The sequence below is a fragment of the Magallana gigas genome, chromosome 6 (genome assembly GCF_963853765.1).
Source record: "Magallana gigas chromosome 6, xbMagGiga1.1, whole genome shotgun sequence".
Taxonomy (NCBI): domain Eukaryota; kingdom Metazoa; phylum Mollusca; class Bivalvia; order Ostreida; family Ostreidae; genus Magallana; species Magallana gigas.
Window position 1 is genome coordinate 53,532,858 of NC_088858.1, and position 21,056 is coordinate 53,553,913.

Here is a 21,056-nt window from a genome sequence, read left to right on the forward strand (position 1 = left end):
ATTTTGTTTACAAATATAATATATCATAATTCTATTACAATAAAATTTCAACAAATTTGAAATAACTTCTTTGTCACAGTAACAACATTAATTTTTTAATTTTTACATCTTAGAAATTTATTCATAAAATTAGTTTAGACCTGTTTATTTCTTCATCGAAAGAAACATTTCTTTTTTAAAAAAATAGCAGTGGCCACCTTATACTTTTAGTTAACCCATATTTACCGTTATCGTTCGAATATATGACATATACAGTACAATATATATTTAAATGTGGATCTATATACAATATTTTTTATATATTTAATATATTCTATGCTCATTGAGAGATTTCGATATATTCATGTTGAAGAGAACCAGGGCAGTCATACATGATTCTAAGAATAGCTGGCGTTGTGTGATAGCAATAAACAGAGCCAGAGCTATTCACTTGTCGCCAGTCTCCAGCACAGAGGCGGAATCCAGTTCCTGGGAATCGGAGGAAATCAATGAAGAAATCGGCGGAATTCCGCGACACCCTGTAGGTCTCCTGTTTTATATGGACAGTGAATTACATAGGATACAAATTGAGGTTGCTGTGGAATCAACTGTAAACCAATAGCTATGACGATTGACCACGGGACTTCGTGATAGTGTGCAAGCAATGGATGTACCCTATTGGAATTGGGATGCTTTTAAGTTTTCAATGAAATGTGGATATTTTTCTCAACAAGTAGGCAGGTAATTTTTGTTTATTTTTAAACTTCAAAAGTTATAAAAATAACATTTTGTGAATTGTTGAATAGAAGAATGCAAAATATAGAAAAAGTATTTATAGCTTATAAAGCATTTTATTTATGACCCAAAGTTTGAAAAGGAATAAAAAAGATTTTAATGGTTTTTGTGTTTAATTATTAAAGATCAAAGATATACATGGTTTTTTTTTTATTACAACACAATACTGTCATATTTTTTCCGCTAATAGTGATAACGGTAATGATAATTCCGATGGATGTGTTATATTGGAAGAAGTACTATGATTTCAGGGAACCGTTACCAACAGCCCGTCCCCGCACATAGAGACAATGTTTGTATTTATATAACTAGTAATCATTTTGTCTATATATCTACCTAAACATATCTATTTCCATCGGGGTTTTTTTTTAATCAAGGAAATTTTACCCTTTGCAAATAAATAAATTAAGTTTACGATGAAATTAGAATTATATAATTATATTTGTTTGCACTATATACTTTTTATATGCTTTGTTATGGTTAACTCTTTCAAAGTTGAGTATAATCTTTATAGTATAACATAACTTGGCGTATATCAAAGCCTCTCAAATGCAAATGTATTTAAGGTTGGTTCGTAAAAGATTCACAAATAAAAGTTAATTTAAATGCTTCTGGGGTTTTGCTCTCGGAAAAAAAAAAACGCCGCCGAGATAATTTTAAATGTACTTAACAAACAAAACTAGTGTTAGAGTTTAATCAACTCTTGAAAGAGGTGATGTAAAACATTTGAAAATTTCCTTTTTAAGTGGAATATCCTGAAAAGAATGGGCTAATTTTGTTTCTTGCTTACAGTTTTAAATATAATATTCATAGTTATAAATCCTGGTAATTAGGTTGTCTTGTGCTGACAATTGGTCGTTTGTGATATCGGTAATACGTGTCCTCCGATTTGCTTTCTAGATTATAGAATGGACTCTACCCCAGTAACCAAATACTGAATGATGTCCAACTGTTTGTGTCGTTTGATAAATCATAAAGAGCGCCAAGTAATTTCTATTATCAGTGTCCGTCCGGAAGGAGCACCGTCTGTGTTTCTGTTTTATTGTCATCTCGTTCACTGTAACGTGTTTTATTGTGATTTTGTGATTTATCGCTTTTCACAAACTCATCAAATGATTTTGTTGAAACATAATGAACTCTTCACCAAATTTTGCGTATAGTTTACTTACAAATCCTGTTGTAACGAGTAACATTTGAGAAGTAATAATCTTTTCTAAACATGTCTTAAAGTCCTCTAAATTCAGGCAAAGAAGAAAATTCAACCAAATGGAGCTCATGATGAATAATAAAACATACATCATAACTAGATTAATATTCTTCAGGGAAAACAACGCTTTACCGGAAAATAAATTTCAGTTTGTACTTATCGAACAGTTCAAAAGGATGCCGCGCTCTTCAAAAGATCGTGAATCGGTGAAATAAAAGTGCGAATTATATAATTATTATTGAACGGAATTGGGTCCTTCACATTCTATTGCTTTTGGATGCATTGTCTCATTACCACAACAGGTGAGGGCGAGTCCTTCATTTGCAATTATTACTGGTTTTGCTTTTATAAATTTTAATTGTTTGTGATATGAAGCAACTCGGCACATATTTGTGCATCGTATAATTAATCCATAAATTTGTTATTGTAATTACAAGAAAGAGACAGGGAAGATTATTAAAATTTATCGTCTAATGGTGCTAGTCATTAATTATTTTATTTTACGATGTTTTTCAAACAGTTTTATGAGAAAATATGAAGTTCTCATAACATTTTAAGGATTTCGCAAACTTCATTGTTTTGCAAACATGATCTAGATAGTAATGTTTTGGCATATCATTTACAAAAAATGGTTTCAGCCTAGGCAACAATTTGTTATTGAGTTCATTTGTGTGGGGTATAAGTAAGCTTAGTACCATCATTTCTAAAGAGGGTTCGTTGAACTGAGACATAAACCTTACCTATTATCCATGCCAACATTAAATTTTCTCCCTTGAAATGGTTGCAAGTCTTTTGGTTTTTATTGACAATTGCATTTCTACGTTTGATTTATATGCGCTACTGCGCACAATGTAATATACGTTAAATTGTTCCATTTTAAACACTTAGCACAAGAGATCTCACGCAAAGCTGATATCTTACTTATCTGATGAAAAACTCCAAGAATTTCATATCGAACATTTCAGATAAAAACACGTGCCTCATTTAAATACCGAGGTTTCAGTGGTGTTAAGGTCAACAAAAGTAGCCCCCCATCCCAATATAATAAGAATTTCTATTGAAGTCATTCCTGTCTTTATCAACATCGTCGTATGTTTTTATGAAGAATTGATATAAATTCCTCACCACACACTTGCTATAGAGATTTATTATTGTAGATAAAACTGACAGTTGTGAAACATTACGTGTGGCTACAAACAAATCCTCATCATGTTTAAACTAAATGTATGTGACTGTGTAAAAATAGTATCGTATTTTCCACCCCTACCCTTACAAAAACAGCATTACATTACCAAAACTAAAAAAATCAAAACAACAATAAATTACTAACCTTAAAAAAAATCAAAACAACACTGTAAATCTATGTGGACATATTTGGTATTGACCAGTAGTTTCCTGTACAACTTAGATAGGAATTATTATTGCCCGACAAACGCCTGGAACAGAGAAATGTAAATGGACGATATTTTGGGCACTATACTGAATCAGTAAGTCATTTAACCTTAATTTTTGGATACCTTTATGCATTTCCTTCGATTGTTTTAACTTTAAATTTATCATTCTTTCCAAAATTGTGACATGTATATGAAAAATAACTTTCGTGTACAGCGATTGCTTGACACCGTCGGTTAAATGTCTAGCGATCATTCAACTAGGTCTTCTTTGGGGGGTAATTTGTCTAGTTTATACGATATTAATTGTCGCTCTAATTACCATTTCATAAGGCCTAATGAAATGGATGACACACAAAAAAATCCTGATCAGGGTGTATAATAGGTTTAGGACGATTTGACAGCTTCACCGCACATCACGACGAAATGTTATTTACTTATATTTTCGCAGTGCTTAAAGAGCATTACCACTTTTGACTTTGATTCAGACCTCAAATCTTACCGAGAAAACAAGAACCGCCACCAAAGGCACTCATTTGACAAAACACTCTTTCTTGTTCAGCGGAAGCACTGAAGAATTCAAAGAGACTGCAATTTGTTTGGTATTCAGGGTCCTCTTCATAATAACTTCTGTTGCAATTGAAGCCTGTTTGATCAGAAAACTTTAAAGTGATATATAAACATAATCCAGTGATAGTTCACTTGAACGCACACTTCATGTATGTATGCATACCAACACCCTTGTTTAATTACTGTTTAGTTGTAAAAATTGGTACATATTTTCAGAGTTTTTTAAATATATGTGGAGCAAATTGCGCCCACCATAACTCAAGTATTTTTAACCGGCATTTTGAGTCCTGTGTGTACTAGAAATATTATAATATAACGCAATAGTCATAGTTTTTGTGTCAAGTATTTGTAAGTCTCATTTGCCTGTATTAGACATTCTATTATATCCAATTTGCCTGTATTAGATAGTATTTGATCTTACTCGCCTGTATTAGGTGTTTTATTGTCCAACATGACTGTATAAGATATATTATGGTCCTACATGGTCATCGACTGTTTAGTCTGTATTGGACAATATATGATTTTACTTGCATGTATAAATATAATCATAAATTCAGTCTTTCGGATGTCAAAAGCTCTACAGTTGCCTGTATTTAGAATTTTGAAATACTGTTTTCTATATCATTTATTTTAAACCCTAGATATGGCTGTCTCAAGAATACTAGAGTACATTTTAAGGCATTCTGAAATCCATTGGCTACTGTTTTGTAACGAACATTCCGAGGCCCTACTTGCCTGTTCCAAATCTGATCATTGTGTGTGTGTGTGTGTGTGTTTTAAATATTGTCTGTATGAAGTATTCAGAAATAAAGTAAAATTATATTGGATCTTCGGAGGACTTTACCATTATGGAGTTTTATTTTTAGCTTTATTTGTGTATTAGATTTAACTCAAATTTTTAATGTACATTAAAGTAATTATCAATGTGCATTGTTTACAATTATTGCTTTCTGTATCAGATACTTTTAACATCCTACTTACCCTTATAAAGATGTATGAATTCTTACTTCTTGTGCCAGGTGTTTTCTGGTCTAACTTATGTATCAAAAATAGAAAGTGAAATATATTTAAAATGTATGTTAATAAAAGACGACAGAACGAAAGCTACCCTAGCTGCATGTAGGTCCATCTATTTCTCTTGGAGTCGAAGATAAAAGAAGTCTTAATATAATATTGTCGTACATGATTCTAAAAGAAAGCAAATTGAAATAACTTCTGTTAGTACTGTATCAGTCTGTGTGTTATAGGGAACTGCACCGAAATGACTCATCTATATTACACAAATGTGTTAGGGTGGATCCATTGGTTTAGATAAAGTAATTGCTTAACTAGTGAATGCATTAGTATGACATCTTGTCATGTTTGTTTTAAATGATTTATTTGTTTACCAGAATCTCCAGAATATGTACAGTATGCCCCCTTTTCATAATAAGATTTTAGCTATATTTATTATTACTATATATATTTTTTTTGCAGTTCTTTATACAATGTTTAAGCAAAACAAGTTTTAAGTATATTATTAAATCAATCATCATGGAAAAAGCACAATACAGTTGTCATCCCATTTCTTAGGAAAAGTGTTTTAAGAAGTTTTAAGAAGAATAAGAGTTATTACAACATTTGAGATATCGTAACATATTTTTGTAATTTCATGGTTAATTGGTTTTTCACTTCAGTTTTTTAATTTATATATGTTCACTTGATAAGCTATAAAATATAAGTACAGGGGTTAGCTCGCTAATGTATACATTAATTTTTGAGCGTGAAATAGTCTAAGATCAAAACCTTAAAACCATGCAGACAACATTGCTCTGCCACTAATTCACTAACATTAGGTCATGTACAACAATATATTGATCCTCACATATGATAGCTACATATTTACAATACATAAAAAACTATGATTGATGACGTCACTCGAGGAGGGACCCACCTTAAAATACGCAAGTGAATAACATACATTATGGGGAATAAACTTAATTGACATAAATACCCAACTTCTTAAGCCAAAAACAAACTACAAAAATCGGTTAAAGAAACCGACAAGAAAAAACAATGTAATGTATTTAATTTGTTTGTAGCATTTAAATATTTGTGGAGTTATAATGAAGTTAAGCTAATATCTGGTTTGATTTATGTTTTTGCAGTCATAAAAATGCTCTTTGGTATCGAGTAATTCGTACGGTAAGCATTAACCCCATGGAGAGGGAAATTGGAATCTTTGTTTGAGCTAATCAATATCATATTTTGTTTTTTGTAGAATGAGTGAAAAAGGAGTTACTGCTAGCTCTCTGTCAATTCCGGCGTAAAGGGGGTAATTTCGGGATACCTGTTAGGTGTAGAAACATCTTGGAAAGATGGAGACTGTTCAAAATCTCTCAAGTTTTGGAGATATTTATTCACAAAGTGTTTCATCGGATATTATGTTCACGGGGAAGAAATTTATGAATTATTCCTTACCTATCAGCTTTGGTTCACCAGGACTCGCACTGAAGTTCACCAGAAACGAATCACACCCGGAAGACCTCGGCAGTGTTTCGATCTCCCCGGGAACTATCGTAGGGCTCTCACTGCTGTTCTTTGTGATATGTGTGGTGGGCATTTGCGGGAATTCCTTCGTGGTTTGTGCCGTAATTTGTAATAAAAAGATGAGAACTTCTATGACAAATTTACTGATTACAAACTTGGCGTTTGCAGATCTTCTCATTATGGTGTTTGGGATCCCAGAGACCATCTTGTTTATGTTAGACCAAGGGTGGCTGTTCAACAGAACTGCCTGTAAAGTGAATCGTTACGTCATGGTGACATCACTATACGGGTCTGTTCTCACTCTGATTGCGCTTTGCGTGGAGAGGTGAGGCAGTGCTTTGATTTGGAGTCAGAGTCGTCATGAAATATAAAAAATGATTCCCGTGATTCTTTTTATCCCTTCATCAGTTTGAGTAGATTCTACTGCTACAACTCGACAGAAATGTGCCGTCCGTTCTTTTTAGTTTTATTTCAATAATTTATTGTGAACATGTTTTTAGTTCAACCTCCAATACATAATTTTAATCCCTTTCTGCCTAACAAACCATTATATTAGAGAAAAAAAAACCAACTTGAATTATTGTGTTTACTCAATGAAATCGTTTTAATCCGTGTCTTATTAGTTTGGGTATCGGATCAGTCGGCGTCGAATAGGTGAAATAATCATCATTTTGGAAGTAGTGTTTGATGGTTTAGTATTTACATATGTCATATATATAAAAGTTAAAAAAAGAAGCACCAAAGACATTATTTATCCCGACATTCATGATCAAAGGATATTTCAACTGTTTTATTCATATATGCAATATTCACATCGGTTCTATCACAATTTACAGAGTTCTGGGCTTCTTGAATAAGTTATATTAACCTTTATATCATAAACGAAGCCCCTGTCAGGAACATTAATTTGGAAAACGATGTTTTCTAGGACTGCAGGCTTTGATATACGCTGCCTCTTTTGAGAGTGTATAATCAACCATTAGAAAATTAGACAGGGCTAGGTGAATTACATAATGGTTTCTTTCATCGCCAGTGTTAATGCGAAATATTCCCATAGCTTTTTACAAGTCGTTAGAGTACACATAGTTTTATTAAGGATGGCATTTTTTTTTTTGTTACCCGATTTCAAATAAAATCACAAATTATAATAAAAGTACTTAAAATTAGAATAAAGAGAATACGTTTTTTGGTTTAATTCAACATTTGGGTATTAGAATCCATTGAAGCGACTCGACTTTTAAAGAGATGTATAATTCAAAGTCTTAAAGCTAAACAAAATGATTACTTGTAAAAGACAGAATATGCTAAGTTCCACTGACATTTGATTAGGAAACATTTAGATAGCTTAGACGTTTATTAGTATTTTCAAGTCAATATTCAATGTGAATGCACTGAAAGAAAACAAAACAGTTTTGCGAACTTTTAAAAAATAAATAATAAAAAAAATTCTATCAAAAATATGCAATGTTAATGTGAAATAAAAAAGAAAGAAAACAGATATGAATAAAAGCATTCTAAAAATGAAGGGCTATATCATTCTCTACCTACAGCTCTCCTATAGTGATATCAGTCGTTGAAATGAAAAATACCGAAAACTCTCTCCTTGTTTATCTAAAAAAATTAACAGCATCAACACCTGAGCCATGCAAAAAAGAAAATCATGACTTTCATTTTTTCTAAAATTTAGTATCGGTATCTTTCGTATATTTCAAATCTTTAATGACCCAAGGAGGCCATGAAAGAAACAACAACATGTTGTTATGATAAATCCGTTTCAAGCAGCTAGAAAAATAACAGATTTTTTGCTCCGACATACTTACACAGTTTTTGATATATATCATTTTGTCGTTCATTAAACGTATACCTTTCATTAATTCAGTTCCTATCTAGAACAGTTCTAAAGTTTTTCTTGTCGACAGAAGGCTGACACAGGAACGGTAACGCTAGGAACAGAATAAATATCTCAAGCGCTTGGGTTGTCGCGAATCCTAAGCTGTTAGGATATTATGCATGTTTTACTTAGCCGCTCGCAATTTTTGTTCTTGGTAAGCAAACGTTTTGGTATTTTACATTATAAAAACAATGATACACCTTTGAGGGGGCAGCTCTTTAAAAGTTGTCATGTATATTCGAACTAAGAAAACTCAAATCTATATAAGATATTTCCTTTAATTATAAAGATTAACTTAAGTTTTACGTGTTCTCTGAAAATAGGTCTCATTAATTGACAATGCTATTTTAGCGATCTTTTAACAGAGTCTTAAGAAATAAATTGTCAGTTATGCAATTAAAATTCTGTCAGATTCGTTTGGTTTTGACGGGCCTCACAGCACGATTTCTTGTTTTATTTACATAAGCGGTCCTTCCAGCATGCTCTGCGCTCCCGTAGGATTCCGGTAGTTTTCCATTGCTTTCTCTCCGCTTGTGCAGTTGTAAATCCCTAGGACTTAAAGATTTAATACACTTTTCTAAATGCAATTAAAATTTAATATTACAGTTGTTTTTGGAAACGATTCGCTTTGGGAGGAAAGTGAAAACTAATTGGTGAGGCATGCCATCCTTCTTTAAACACAATTCAATGTTTGGCGTTTCAATTAAATCATTGGACAGAAATGGCAAGAAAGTGCCAAGTCTTTATTTTGATGACAGAAAATAAATATCATTTTCTTAGGAGGATATCAAATAATAAATCAAGTTAGGCTTAATGTATCTTATTACTATGGAAATGATTTAAGTTATTATACTTATTTAAACAACTTGTTATAGAAAGTTATTTTTACCTAGATTCATTAAAACAACAATAAGAAACCTTTCACAGACGATAATCTTAATCTTAACACAGATCCATGCACTGCTTTTGATTTTAGTAAAACTCGATATAGACGTGCGAAAGGGTTTACCTTGTAACCTCTCATGACAGACATATTTCTATGATTCCCTTTTTTCTACATTTAACTGAGAACAATTTGTTAAACATAAAACATACAAACTTTAACCTTTTTGGTTCTCTTTCAGGTATGTAGCCATCATCCACCCAATAAAAGCCCACATCGTCTGCAACAAGAGACGGATCGTGTTCGTGTTGGGCTGTATCTGGCCGTGCGCATGCCTGGCCGGTCTCCCCACCCTCCTGTTTAATGAAGTCGTGCAGGGCGACCCCACACTCCCCGTCTTCTACTGTATGATCATATTCCCCGATGACCACATGTTCTATTTTGTGATCTTCAAATACATAGAATCTGCCTTGTTCTACTTCTTACCTCTTGTGATTCAAGTGACACTGTACGTATTTGTGACGAAACATTTGTTCGTGGGTTCTGAACGGCTGCATCGGCGAGTGACGATCCGATTGGTCAACGGTTCGTCTCTGGAGCGCTTTTCCGAGGCCCTACAAGCGAGAAGGGGCGTGGTCAAAATGTTGATTTCCAGCGTAGTGGTTTATTTCTTGAGTTATCTTCCTCATCAGGTCCTTCTCATCTCCAACACGATATCCCCGCAGACATTTCACAAGAACTTCGCCTTTCAGGTTTTTGTGATGATTGTTGCCAACGTCAACTCAGCAGCCAACCCGGTTCTTTACTCAATATTCAGCCAAAACTTCAGACAGTGTTTTAAGTTCATTATCTGTAGATGTTGTCGGACTAAGCATCATCATCATCATCATCATCAGATGAAACCTCCTAGACAACCGACATTGACCTCTAACACGTCACGTATTTGGCGCCATGCTAGTTACGCATCCGCTACAACTGAAATGTAACAAAAAGTTTGAATTTATTTAATACAATTTATGTCTATAACTTTGTTATTCCAACTTTATTTTGCTTCTTAGAATTTTATGCTTGTTGCAATAAAACAATTAATTGTCTCTGAGTAACTTTATTGATTTTTTAAATCAAATTATTGTATATCAACGCTAAGAATTTTTTTTAAAAAATGCTGTCAATAGTTTCTGAATAATTCAGCATACTTTAGGGAAAAAAACTGATTCTTTCTTTTGATGAAATGGAAACGATGTTTTTAACATTAATATTACTTTTATTTGGAAAAATTGATGCAAGTTTTACGGTTGCTATATCCAGGTTAAAAGATCCGACTTTTTTCGCGTTTTCATTACTTCTAATGTTCCCAAAGCGTAATCATTTGACATTTACAGTCATGAACACATTTAGGAGGGCTGGGATATCGTAACCATTTGTAGACTAAATAAATAAGAAAACAAGAAAAATTCAACGTATAAAGTTAAAATTTATGGCGTTTTTCTTTACTGAAGTAAAGCGTATATATTTACATTCATAGCATGACATATCATTTTCTTGAAAATTTAAGGTATATATGATGATAAATTTGTTGACCAATCAGCCCCTTGATGTCTGTTTGTATGAAGCAATAGAACACCAGTCACTATTTGCTCATATTTTACCCAAACCTATAACTTTTGTGAAAGTCGAAAAGAAACAAAAATGTATAGGATTTCTTTTAGGGTGGCTTTGATTTGTAAACAAGTTTTAAAAACGGTTTTAATATTCAAATGGTTGTTTATAGTGTCATGCACAATGAAAAATGACCATAACAAGCAGTCAACCATCTCAAAAATCCATAAAACGAAATATAAATTCAAAGCAGAGCAACACGGACCTCCAAAATGATAAAGGTAGGATCAGTTGCCTTGGAGGAGTGAGCATTCTTTGCTGACCGGTCACACCCGCCATGTGCTCTTTGTCCCGGAAAACTCCGTAGACAATATTAGGTGATAAATTATGGTCTAACAATTAGTATGAAAAACGTCAATCAGTATGCCACCCCGTGGAAGATATTTGCTGACAAGGTCGTTGTATCGACCATAGAACTTACGATAGATGACTTCAAACAGACTGTTGATAGTCCTGTTTTATCAACTTGTTTGTCAGTAGCTTGCTTCGCCTTAGAAACTGTTCATAGGAGGAGCATGCCCTTGCGTATCGAATTAACTGAGAGGCAAAAACACCATATGCAGGTGATGAAGGTATATTGCTACATAAGTAAGGAAAGTTGATTATAGAAAAGTTGTAGTCATTGCGTTTATCATAAAGTTTTGTTGTAAGGTTACCATCAATGTCAATTTCCAGTAAAATATCCAAATATGAAACAGATGACGCCGACTGTGAGATATCTTTTATTTCAAGTTCACTGGGATATATCGAGTCGACGTAAGAATGGATATAACAATTGTTAATTGATAATACGTCATCGATATACCTGAATGTTGAGTTGAAGGCCATAGCAAGTGATTTATTTTTTTCACTTACAAATTTTTGAATAAATTCTGCTTCATAAGAATACAAAAATAGGTCTGCTAACAATGGAGCACAATTCGTACCCTTGGGAATTCCAACAGATTGTTGGAAGACTTGATTAAATGTTTTAAAATATTTATGGTAAATAAATTAATTAAGAATACAAATGTTTATTGAATAAGTTACTTATTGCATTAGAAAAGTTTTTATAACTATTTCAATTCTTATTACGATTTGTCCGAGAGTAAACGGAGCGAAACGCACCCAAATTTGTGGGTACGTTTTCCGCCACCTTGCGTTAATCCAGTGAACGACTGCTGGTTTTGCACCGGTGATCGTTTGTTTTGCATCGATGCAAAAGAAGCAGTTTGATGGAGTTCTAGCGCAAAAGTTTACACTAAAATTGTTTTATAAATTGAAATCAAACTCAAAATTTAAATTTCTAACATTTATACGATTTTTTTTCCGGAAAAAAAATCTCTTCAGATAAAAAAGACTTTTGTTATTCCATCTTTTAAACTACATGGTACGGTAATTTTTTATAACATCTAAGTAGTAAAACAAATCGCTGCAAATCTGTTTAATGTGTCCAATGAAAGACAACTCTACGACTCTACGCGCGCGCACACACACTCACACGCACTGAAAGAACGTATACATCAGTCTTATTCTTTGCTTGTTATGACATTCTGTTTACAGTATGGTCTAAAAAAGAATAACTTTTTTAAAGTTGTGTTTTCATTTTTGATAAATAAAAAATAAAAATTCGGTTGATTAAATTAAAAATCTTGAAATTTGATAGAAAAACTGAGTCATTGTAATATTATAATATGGCAATAGAAAATCATATTACATGAAGTGCTGAACAAACGATTAGATAAGAATTCAATGGTGATGATTTATGTTAGATTTAACACTTATTATGTAACAAATTTTTCCTGTTACAGCGCTTTATGACATGTGACAACACTTACAATAAAAACATACATAGGTAATTAATTAATTCATGTTTAAGTATTATCTAAGTTTCGTTTGTTAAAAAAAAGTTAATATGATTGACATTCACACAAGTTGGTTACTAAAAAACCTCTGACAAAATTCTTGCATTTTAACCAGAGACTACATTATCTGCCCGAAAGTCAAAGGCAGTTGACATGCATATTTTGCTTTGTATAAATTTTGTTTTTGTTATTTTTGTTTATTTATTGATAACAAATGATATAAAAAGTAGCCAGCAAAATGATCATTGCCATGGTAACAGATATCAAATATAGAAAAAATCTTAGCATCTTTAAAGTAATCTAAAAAATACAAATTTTATTGTATCATCTATAATTAAGAAATTTACAAAGTTAAATTTACTATATCGTCAATTCTCATATACCATTAAATTATTTGGCAAATCAATTTTTCAAGACTATTTTTTTTAAACCGATAATTATTTCAAAACATGATTTTATTCCTGTATTTTTATAACACAGAAGTTATCAACAAACCAAACTATAAATCTGTAGCTGATTTAAATTTACCATTGGAGATAAGAAAATCAACACATGTTGCATTGATTACAAGGCTAACAAAAACTTGAACATCCAGTAAAAAAGAAAATTTACATGTACTTGTTTAAAACAGAATTCAAATCATTTTCTTTTGTTGTAAGTGGAAAACAGTTTAAACTTTCATATCAAATGTATTAAAACATAAATATTTACATTCAGTGTACATTTCCTCACATGTTTGCATTGGAGATCCGCAACGTTCAATTTCCTGTAAAAACACTTTATAACCTACTCACTTAATGATCACGTATATAAAATTAAGTCATCTATTATTGTAAATTGCTGATTTAGGAAAGTGTAAGTCCATAACATGACAATCGTTTGGGTCATTCTTGTAAGTCTTGCATACTAGCTGAGATAATTTACTAGTAATACAATGTAAACACACTTACCCTTTTCACGCCGCATAAACACAAATTTAAATATCATCACGCTTTTAAAATATATTTACCATTGTAAGATTAAATGAAACGCTTAAACTTACATATGTACTTTTGAAAATAATAGTTTTATCATAGCAATTCGTTAAAACCAATCTCGACAAAGCTTCTGGCACTATATTTTTCGTCGCAAAAGAGAACTAAGTAACATGTTAAGATGGCTGTTTCGTGTATGTTTCATATCCTTGACTAAGATCGTATATAGTGACTTAAAGGCGACAATACATATAAAATATTTCATACAAATAAACAGCGATTTGAATATAAATATAAGCATTGAAGGCTTATTTTCTAATGTAATAAAATGGTCTTATAACATACCAAGGCGGTGCAGACAAATTGAATATCGCGCTTTAGCGTTTAATGATTAAAGGGATTTGGACACGATTTGAGCTCAAAATTTTAAATTTTATTTTTCCATTTTAATGTGTAGAATGGTTAATTTGAGTATCTTTAATGCTTTATCAAAATTTGAAAGTCAGATATTGAGTTATAAGAAAGATACAGAGTTTGGAATTTTTTGTTTTGTAAACAAAGCTCGAGCCTTGTTATTGTTTACATATGTGTTTTATTGGGTATAAGTTTCAATCAAATGTTGCTTTCTTCGATTGATAATATATTTTATAAACACATTGAACAAGTTTGCCTTGTTTCTTACGAGTTATTTTGTCTAAGAAATGGTAATTCCATACTTTACATTATTTGTTAACAATGATAAGACTCGAGCTTTGTTTATATAACAATGAATTCTTACCTCTGTATCCCTCTTATAACATAAATTATAACATTCAAATTTTGGTCAATCATTCAAAATGTGCAAGTAAACCATTTTATATCTAAAATATAAGAAATAAAATGTTGATCTAAAATCGTGTCCAAGTCCCTTTAATTTAGAAACATAAAACTATCGTTGCTTAGAAAATAAAATTGAAGAACTAGCACAGATGTATCATGTCACTGGTATGAATGAAAATTCTTCAAATACCTAAAAATATGCAGGTTTTTGAAATTGTTAGCTCGTTTAACTAAGAAACGAAATTCAATTGTCTTTAATGTTGTACATCATAACAACATTATTTTTATGTGTTGTGAATTGTGCATTTACCATGGTCACACTTTAAAACTGTCCATTTGTTCACGAAAAAAATTCTATAGGTAGAAACGAATAATGTTAATCATTACCCCGATAAATTGACAAAAAATAAATTTTGTAATTTCATTTTTATTTTTTATCAATTTCATCTTTGATATTTGTGCCCAGATGTTATTCCTTTTTATTCACGATGAGGCAAACGTTTGGAATTTTTGCAGTATTATTTATGGTAGGGGCTCGTTGTTTAAATTCATTCCCCGATAAACGTTTAGTTCTGCCACATATACACAAGTGCATTTAGATACAGTTTTCTCCTTCAGCTGGTCAATGCATTTTTTCAAAATAAATCAATATTTGTGTAAGGAAAACAAATATACTTCAATGTTTTAATATGTAACTTTTTATAAGATGCAAGAGTCAAGTTGGCCTCCATTATTACAAATTGATGTGCGACCTCGCTTAACCTCTAATAATTTTACTTGCCTGACCCAGGCATGATAAAATTTTAGTAAGCTTGTTCGATGTGACTATATATGGAATGAACCTTTATTTTTGCACACGTATTTTTTGTAAATTTCATTTTTAACGAGGGCTATTTCCGGTTGTTAAGTATTTCCTCAACCGGTGAGATTTTGTCGATAAACGATGTAACTTGATATTCAAACGAGTATTGACGGATCTTCTTAATACATATCTGCTGTTGTACTAAGGCCCAACTATTTTATTCATTGGAAGGACAGTCTTCTAAACGATAACGAAATAAACAATAACCAGGTCTACAAAATCATCAATAATGCAACAATCATTGCTATGAACAATGACCCAAAAAATTATGAAGGGTCAATTTTTGAAGTGTTCATTTGAAAATTATCAGACTAAGGTAGGATTTCTGTTATTCATTATATAAAAGGGGCTAAAGATACGGATATGGAAATCATCCTTTAAAAATTCACAATATGCTGCACGTTAATTTTTCAATTAAATTTTATTTATTGATATTAAAAAATTGGTTGCTATTCGTCGCCTCCGGATTTTTTAATTCCTTATAAAAATGACATGTGGTAATAACGAACAGTGTTTGAAATCAAAAGTCCAAAGGAAAAAACTAAAAAGGACCAGAGCAAACACGGACTTCAAAACAAAAGAATTTGAATCAGGTGTCATGGAGGAGTGAGCATCCTCTGCTGACCGGTCACACTCGCCGTGTGCTCTTTGTCGTAATCGGGAAAACGGAATAGTCAGTAGACAATTAGGTGATTAATTATGGTCTGACAATAAGTATGAAAAACGCCAGTCAGCATGCAGTCCAGGGGAAGATTGTATTTGCTGACAAGATCGTTGTATTGACAATAGAACTTACGAAAATATGACTTTCATTCGAGACTGTTGACATTCCTCTTTTATCAACTAGTTTGTCAGTAGCTTATAAATAAGATTCCATGGTGAAATGTTTATGTCAAGGCGTTTCAGTTTTTATTGCAGATATGCATCGAATAAAAGAAAAGACAAATGAAAGAAAATGATCCTGATCCTTGATGTTTATGAAAGGTGTGATAAATTTCATTACGTTCTTTTTTTGATTGCAGATATGCACCACAAAAACAAAAAATGATCCAAGATGTTTCGGAAAAGTGAGATAAAGGGCGATGATACAGAGAATGTGTTACAAGCGCATGCCATTGTTCGTATCAGGGATGCAAAAACCCTTAAAGTTATATCACGATATGATATAAATATGTAATTGTATTGCTATATCAAAATTGATTTGTCAAAAAAGAAAGACAGACTTCTTATTATCAAGTCACTCAAGATATTTGATGATTTTGATGCAGTTGTTGTCACATTCTCCGACCCAAAGATTTTCTTTTTCATCTAAGCTCAAAACAAACGGATCCTCCAAACCACACGAGATGTACCGTAAGAACTTTCCGTTTCTGTCGGTTACATGAACGCAGTTATTATCTCGATCTACGACCAAGATACGACAGGAACTGTCCGTTGCGATTCCGTGGGGATAGAACTCTTTGAAGCTACAAGATCGATTTCCTGCATAGCGAAAGCGAAATTCCCCAGATTTTTTCATCGTAATAACTGCGCATGCGTTCCAGTCAGAAACACATATGTCACCATTTCCGTTTTCACAAATATACATATTGTTTCGGCTGATAGAAAATAATGGTTTCCCAGTTTCATCAAATTGGAATTCTTGGTTTAATTTTCCTTTGGTGAAAACCCCCACTTTACTTTCTGTATAATCATTACGTCGCATACAGACCATCAACTCTCCGTCTGAATTGTACATAAGGCCATATGGGATCCAGCCAGCCATATCGACATACTTCTCAATTCCATTTTTCTTTACTAGATAAATACACTCGTTAACTTTGTGAGAAAATGCAATATGACCATCTTTACTCAAAGCTATATCCTTCTGACTGTTTCCAGACACAGCATTGAAGCATTGTAACGTAGAACCCGATTTGTCTAGCTGTCTAATCTTTTCATCATCTCCATAAATCCAAACCTTGTCATCAGACTCGCAGCGGATTCCTTTCAATTTTTTGCTATATGTGAACATAACTGAAATGAGTTCTGGGTCCTCAACTAATACACGATTCGATACCATTGAAACATCGCCCGTTTTGGTTATTGTAATATCTGGAAGAGAAGATTGAAAAGATGACCTGAGAGACACAATTTGCTCAATGATGGTCTCTTTCCTGGTGTCTGGGAATATCAGTGTTGGGGGACTCACGTCTTTCCTGGATGGAACAAGTCGCAATTCCTCTACGTCTGACTTGTAATCAAGCATCTGAAAGGAGTTTTCTTCTTTAAGGATGTATTCATTTCTCTCGATGCATTGTTTCACTTTCTGATATGAAGATTGTATCTTCTCTACGTTGTCTTGCAAAATCTGCAGGTCTTGTTTGATCATGACCGCCAGCTTGTTTTCGATTTTTTCTATTGCATTATCAATGATTTTGTGCCAGACTTGTCCTAATTTCTCTAGAGAGCCATTTTCTTTATCGCAATGACCCTTGTATGATATGACCCTCATTTCCATATCTTTCACAATTTTTGAATACTCTCTTTCAAAGTGATATAACTCTTTTAAATCTTCTGAGACGGAGTTTCGAGTTGATTCACATATTTCCTCCAAATCCACTGCCCCGTGTCTTTTGTGATTTCCGGTTAGACACCGTGAGCAGATTGGAACGTTACAGTCTTGGCAGTAGAGATCCTTCTCTTGTTTTGGATGATCCTCGCATTTCTGTACCTTATATTCCTGTTTCAGATGCTGGGAAGTGAAGGGGACAATTTCATGCTTTGTTAATTTGTTTCTGTCAATGTGTATGATCCTACAGTTTCCACAAAGGTTAACGTGACAACTTTTGCAATAATGTTGTACAACATCTGTACAAAGATCGCATCGAACGACATCCTGGGCTGTATTCATGGCTTTATCATTCAGATAACCTAAAGTAAAATTGAGAATATTTCGAATCTATTTGATCATGTAAATCAACTGTAAATTTAACAGTGAAAATGCACTTACCTTATCAAAAGATTGGCAAATGTTAAGCAGAGCATCACTTTACAAAGTCCAAACCACACCGTTTAAACTTCCCTGTTTGAAATTTTAAAAATAAAACTTACCCTGTATATTCTATTTTTGTTCCTTGATAATACTGCATCTGTTCTAACAGCTTTCTTTAAGTATCTCAACATGCTGTGTAGATGTAAACACTTCCCTGTGTAGCAGGTTTTGACAAAAATACTTACAAAATACGAGAAAATTAACCTCTAATAGATCTCCTTTTTGAAAGTTTATAATTTCAAAGCTATTAATGATTTGTTTTATAAATAATCACCCATGTGTCATCAAACACAAATTGTTTATAATGACTTGATTCAAAGAAGTTCATGTAGAATGCGGTTTTCAAAATCTTGGTCTATAAACTTCAGTGCAAATCGGAGTAATCCTTACAAATCTGTTCTAACTTTAACTGATATGAATAAACCAATGCGGCGCATAACATTTTTACATGCAATTGGTGAATGATTACAATTAAAATATTTTTGGTTTGTAATTTTCTATGGATTTTTTACTTAGTTTTGTTAGAAAGCGCACATTAACCTCCTAGAATATACAGTAATAAATTGCACTGCAAAATAGCATTTTTTACGTCTCTAAAGAGAAAGTACGGCGCATCTTATCAAAAAACCGACTTGAAAATTTTTTTCGATTGAGTTTGGTATTTTGGTACTACTCATGAATGTATAAACGCTTAGAAAATCACAAAGTTCTTCATGAGAGAATTCTAATTGTTTCATTAATATTAAAATCAATAATTACGTAAAACCCATACATATTTACATCAAACATATTAAGGGGTTCAGCCTTCTATACTATTACGCATGCGTATTTACTGTACACAAAACACATGCAGGGCTCGCGAAGATTTTCCTGGACATGTTTGTTGATGAAAAATATGTCTTTATCAAAGGTAATAATTGTTCAAAGTTTTTAAGATTAGCAGAATCATTATTTTGTAAGCATGTATTTTCCGTGTTTATCACGGGAGTTGCTACAACCTAAATTCATTTTTTGTAAATTAGGCCCCTTAAGGGTTATATGACAAAATGTCTGTTCATTTTAAAATGAACCGAAATTAGTAAACCATAGATAAAGTATCGAGAAAGTGATGATGTGTTTCGTTTAGAGAGTCCCTTTAATCTTGTATACTATGATGACCGTAGTCGGACAAAGATCTTGTAGTATTCAGCATGTGTCATTTACTGTCAAATAAACGATATAAGATTATTCGGTTTTGTACGACCCTTCAATTTCTGGAAGCTCAGAATTACGTTAAATAGGTATGTGAAAGGGATTTTTATGTATTTTAACTATTACAATCAACGTTTTTTCTATATTTCCTAATGATACAATAGGTAAATCTGAAGTTATTCACACATGTGTTTTCAGCTGTACTGTCTCTTTAAAGTTGAATTTGGATCTCCAAATCACATGGAGGACATTGTTCTTTGTGGAAAATATTAACACAGAACACCTCATCTAATTAAACCTTCATTATTGATATTAATGAGGAGGTATTACATTCCTGTGATCGAAATGGGCATTATAATTGACAGTATACAGGTAACTTTTGCAAGTAACAAGCAAACACATGCATTTTCCCGTCATTTAAGATTGACGCAAATTATAGCGTGTATGGCTTTAATATATACATTGTATCATTCATTCAAGTAGCGATGGAAAGATATATGCAGCACTTCATTTACACAGTTATAGTACCATACTTCTCATTACAACGGAGAGAAACACGTAGAAGGTGCTCATGAGTATAGTGAATGAATATGAAATTTCAGCGGCAAACATATTATGTTGTTACATATTGTAATGATGCACTATTTTACGCTATAATTTAATCATAATTACATTATAAACTAAAATAGAAAGTTTTAACCATTTTATCAATGAAATCTCTAGATAAAAATGGAGGTGAATTTAACAGCATAAGGGAGAACTGCAACCAAGAATATCAAAATAACTTAAGATATTTTGCTTCATTAATTAATGTATATATGCATGTAATTGTATATACAAAATAATTGCATTAAATAGCTCGACTTTTTAAGAAATCTGTATTTAGTCAAATACGACCCATACTTTCCATCATTTAAAACCAAGAAATCGATGTACATGTATCGTTATTAACCAATATTGATCAGATGCACTTGCAGGATCCCTTCTATTTTATTATAGTGAGAATGTTCATGTAGGTTAGTTCTAAACATTACAAAGGATGGGGGATGCCTAAGTATAACACTTTCTATAACTACTTATTAATCATTTATTATTTATGTTACATGCCACAAATCTTGGAAAGGGAAAATTTTAATAGAACAAGCGGTAAATCAGTGACGGATTCAAGGAGGGCGCACCCTGCGCCCCCTCCCCTCCTCCTAGAATTGTCAAAATAAGATTAAATCATACTCCTTCTGACAACGAAAATGTGTTGCTGTTTTTTTTTTTTTGGAAACTCATGGGATTTCTCCAGACCGTTAATTACTTCGTTCTTTTCAAAGATTTTATCGATGCTCTATACTAACCTTTCCAAAAACATTTGACATAAACACAATTTGTTGATAAGTTTCCCAATAACACTGGATTTATCGTCTTTGTTGCTTTGAA

At 32.5% G+C, this 21,056-nt stretch overlaps 2 protein-coding genes across 6 annotated transcripts; one reads left to right on the forward strand and one right to left on the reverse strand.

The window, feature by feature from the left end:
• The first annotated feature begins 366 nt into the window (after positions 1-366).
• LOC105335499 (neuropeptide receptor 15) lies at positions 367-10,319 on the forward strand. Of its 4 annotated transcripts, none has more exons than XM_034467125.2 (3): positions 367-716; positions 6,203-6,796; positions 9,487-10,316. In XM_034467125.2, exons 2-3 carry the CDS (start codon positions 6,300-6,302, stop codon positions 10,229-10,231), a joined length of 1,242 nt encoding a protein of 413 aa, XP_034323016.2. In that variant the 5' UTR covers positions 367-716; positions 6,203-6,299; the 3' UTR covers positions 10,232-10,316. The 4 variants fall into 4 exon arrangements, with proteins under 4 accessions (XP_034323016.2, XP_011437689.3, XP_011437686.3 ...); XM_011439387.4 differs by having other exon boundaries at positions 367-712; XM_011439384.4 differs by having other exon boundaries at positions 368-720.
• A 2,880-nt stretch (positions 10,320-13,199) lies between these two features.
• On the reverse strand, positions 13,200-18,585 carry LOC105335498 (tripartite motif-containing protein 2). Of its 2 annotated transcripts, none has more exons than XM_011439382.4 (2): positions 18,497-18,585; positions 13,200-18,316 (listed from the first exon to the last, which is right to left on the reverse strand). In XM_011439382.4, the coding sequence occupies exon 2, from the start codon at positions 18,294-18,296 to the stop codon at positions 16,641-16,643; it is 1,656 nt and encodes a 551-aa protein (XP_011437684.3). In that variant the 5' UTR covers positions 18,297-18,316; positions 18,497-18,585; the 3' UTR covers positions 13,200-16,640. The 2 variants fall into 2 exon arrangements, with proteins under 2 accessions (XP_011437684.3, XP_011437683.3); XM_011439381.4 differs by lacking the exon at positions 18,497-18,585 and adding an exon at positions 18,396-18,463.
• Between the last annotated feature and the right edge of the window lie 2,471 nt (positions 18,586-21,056).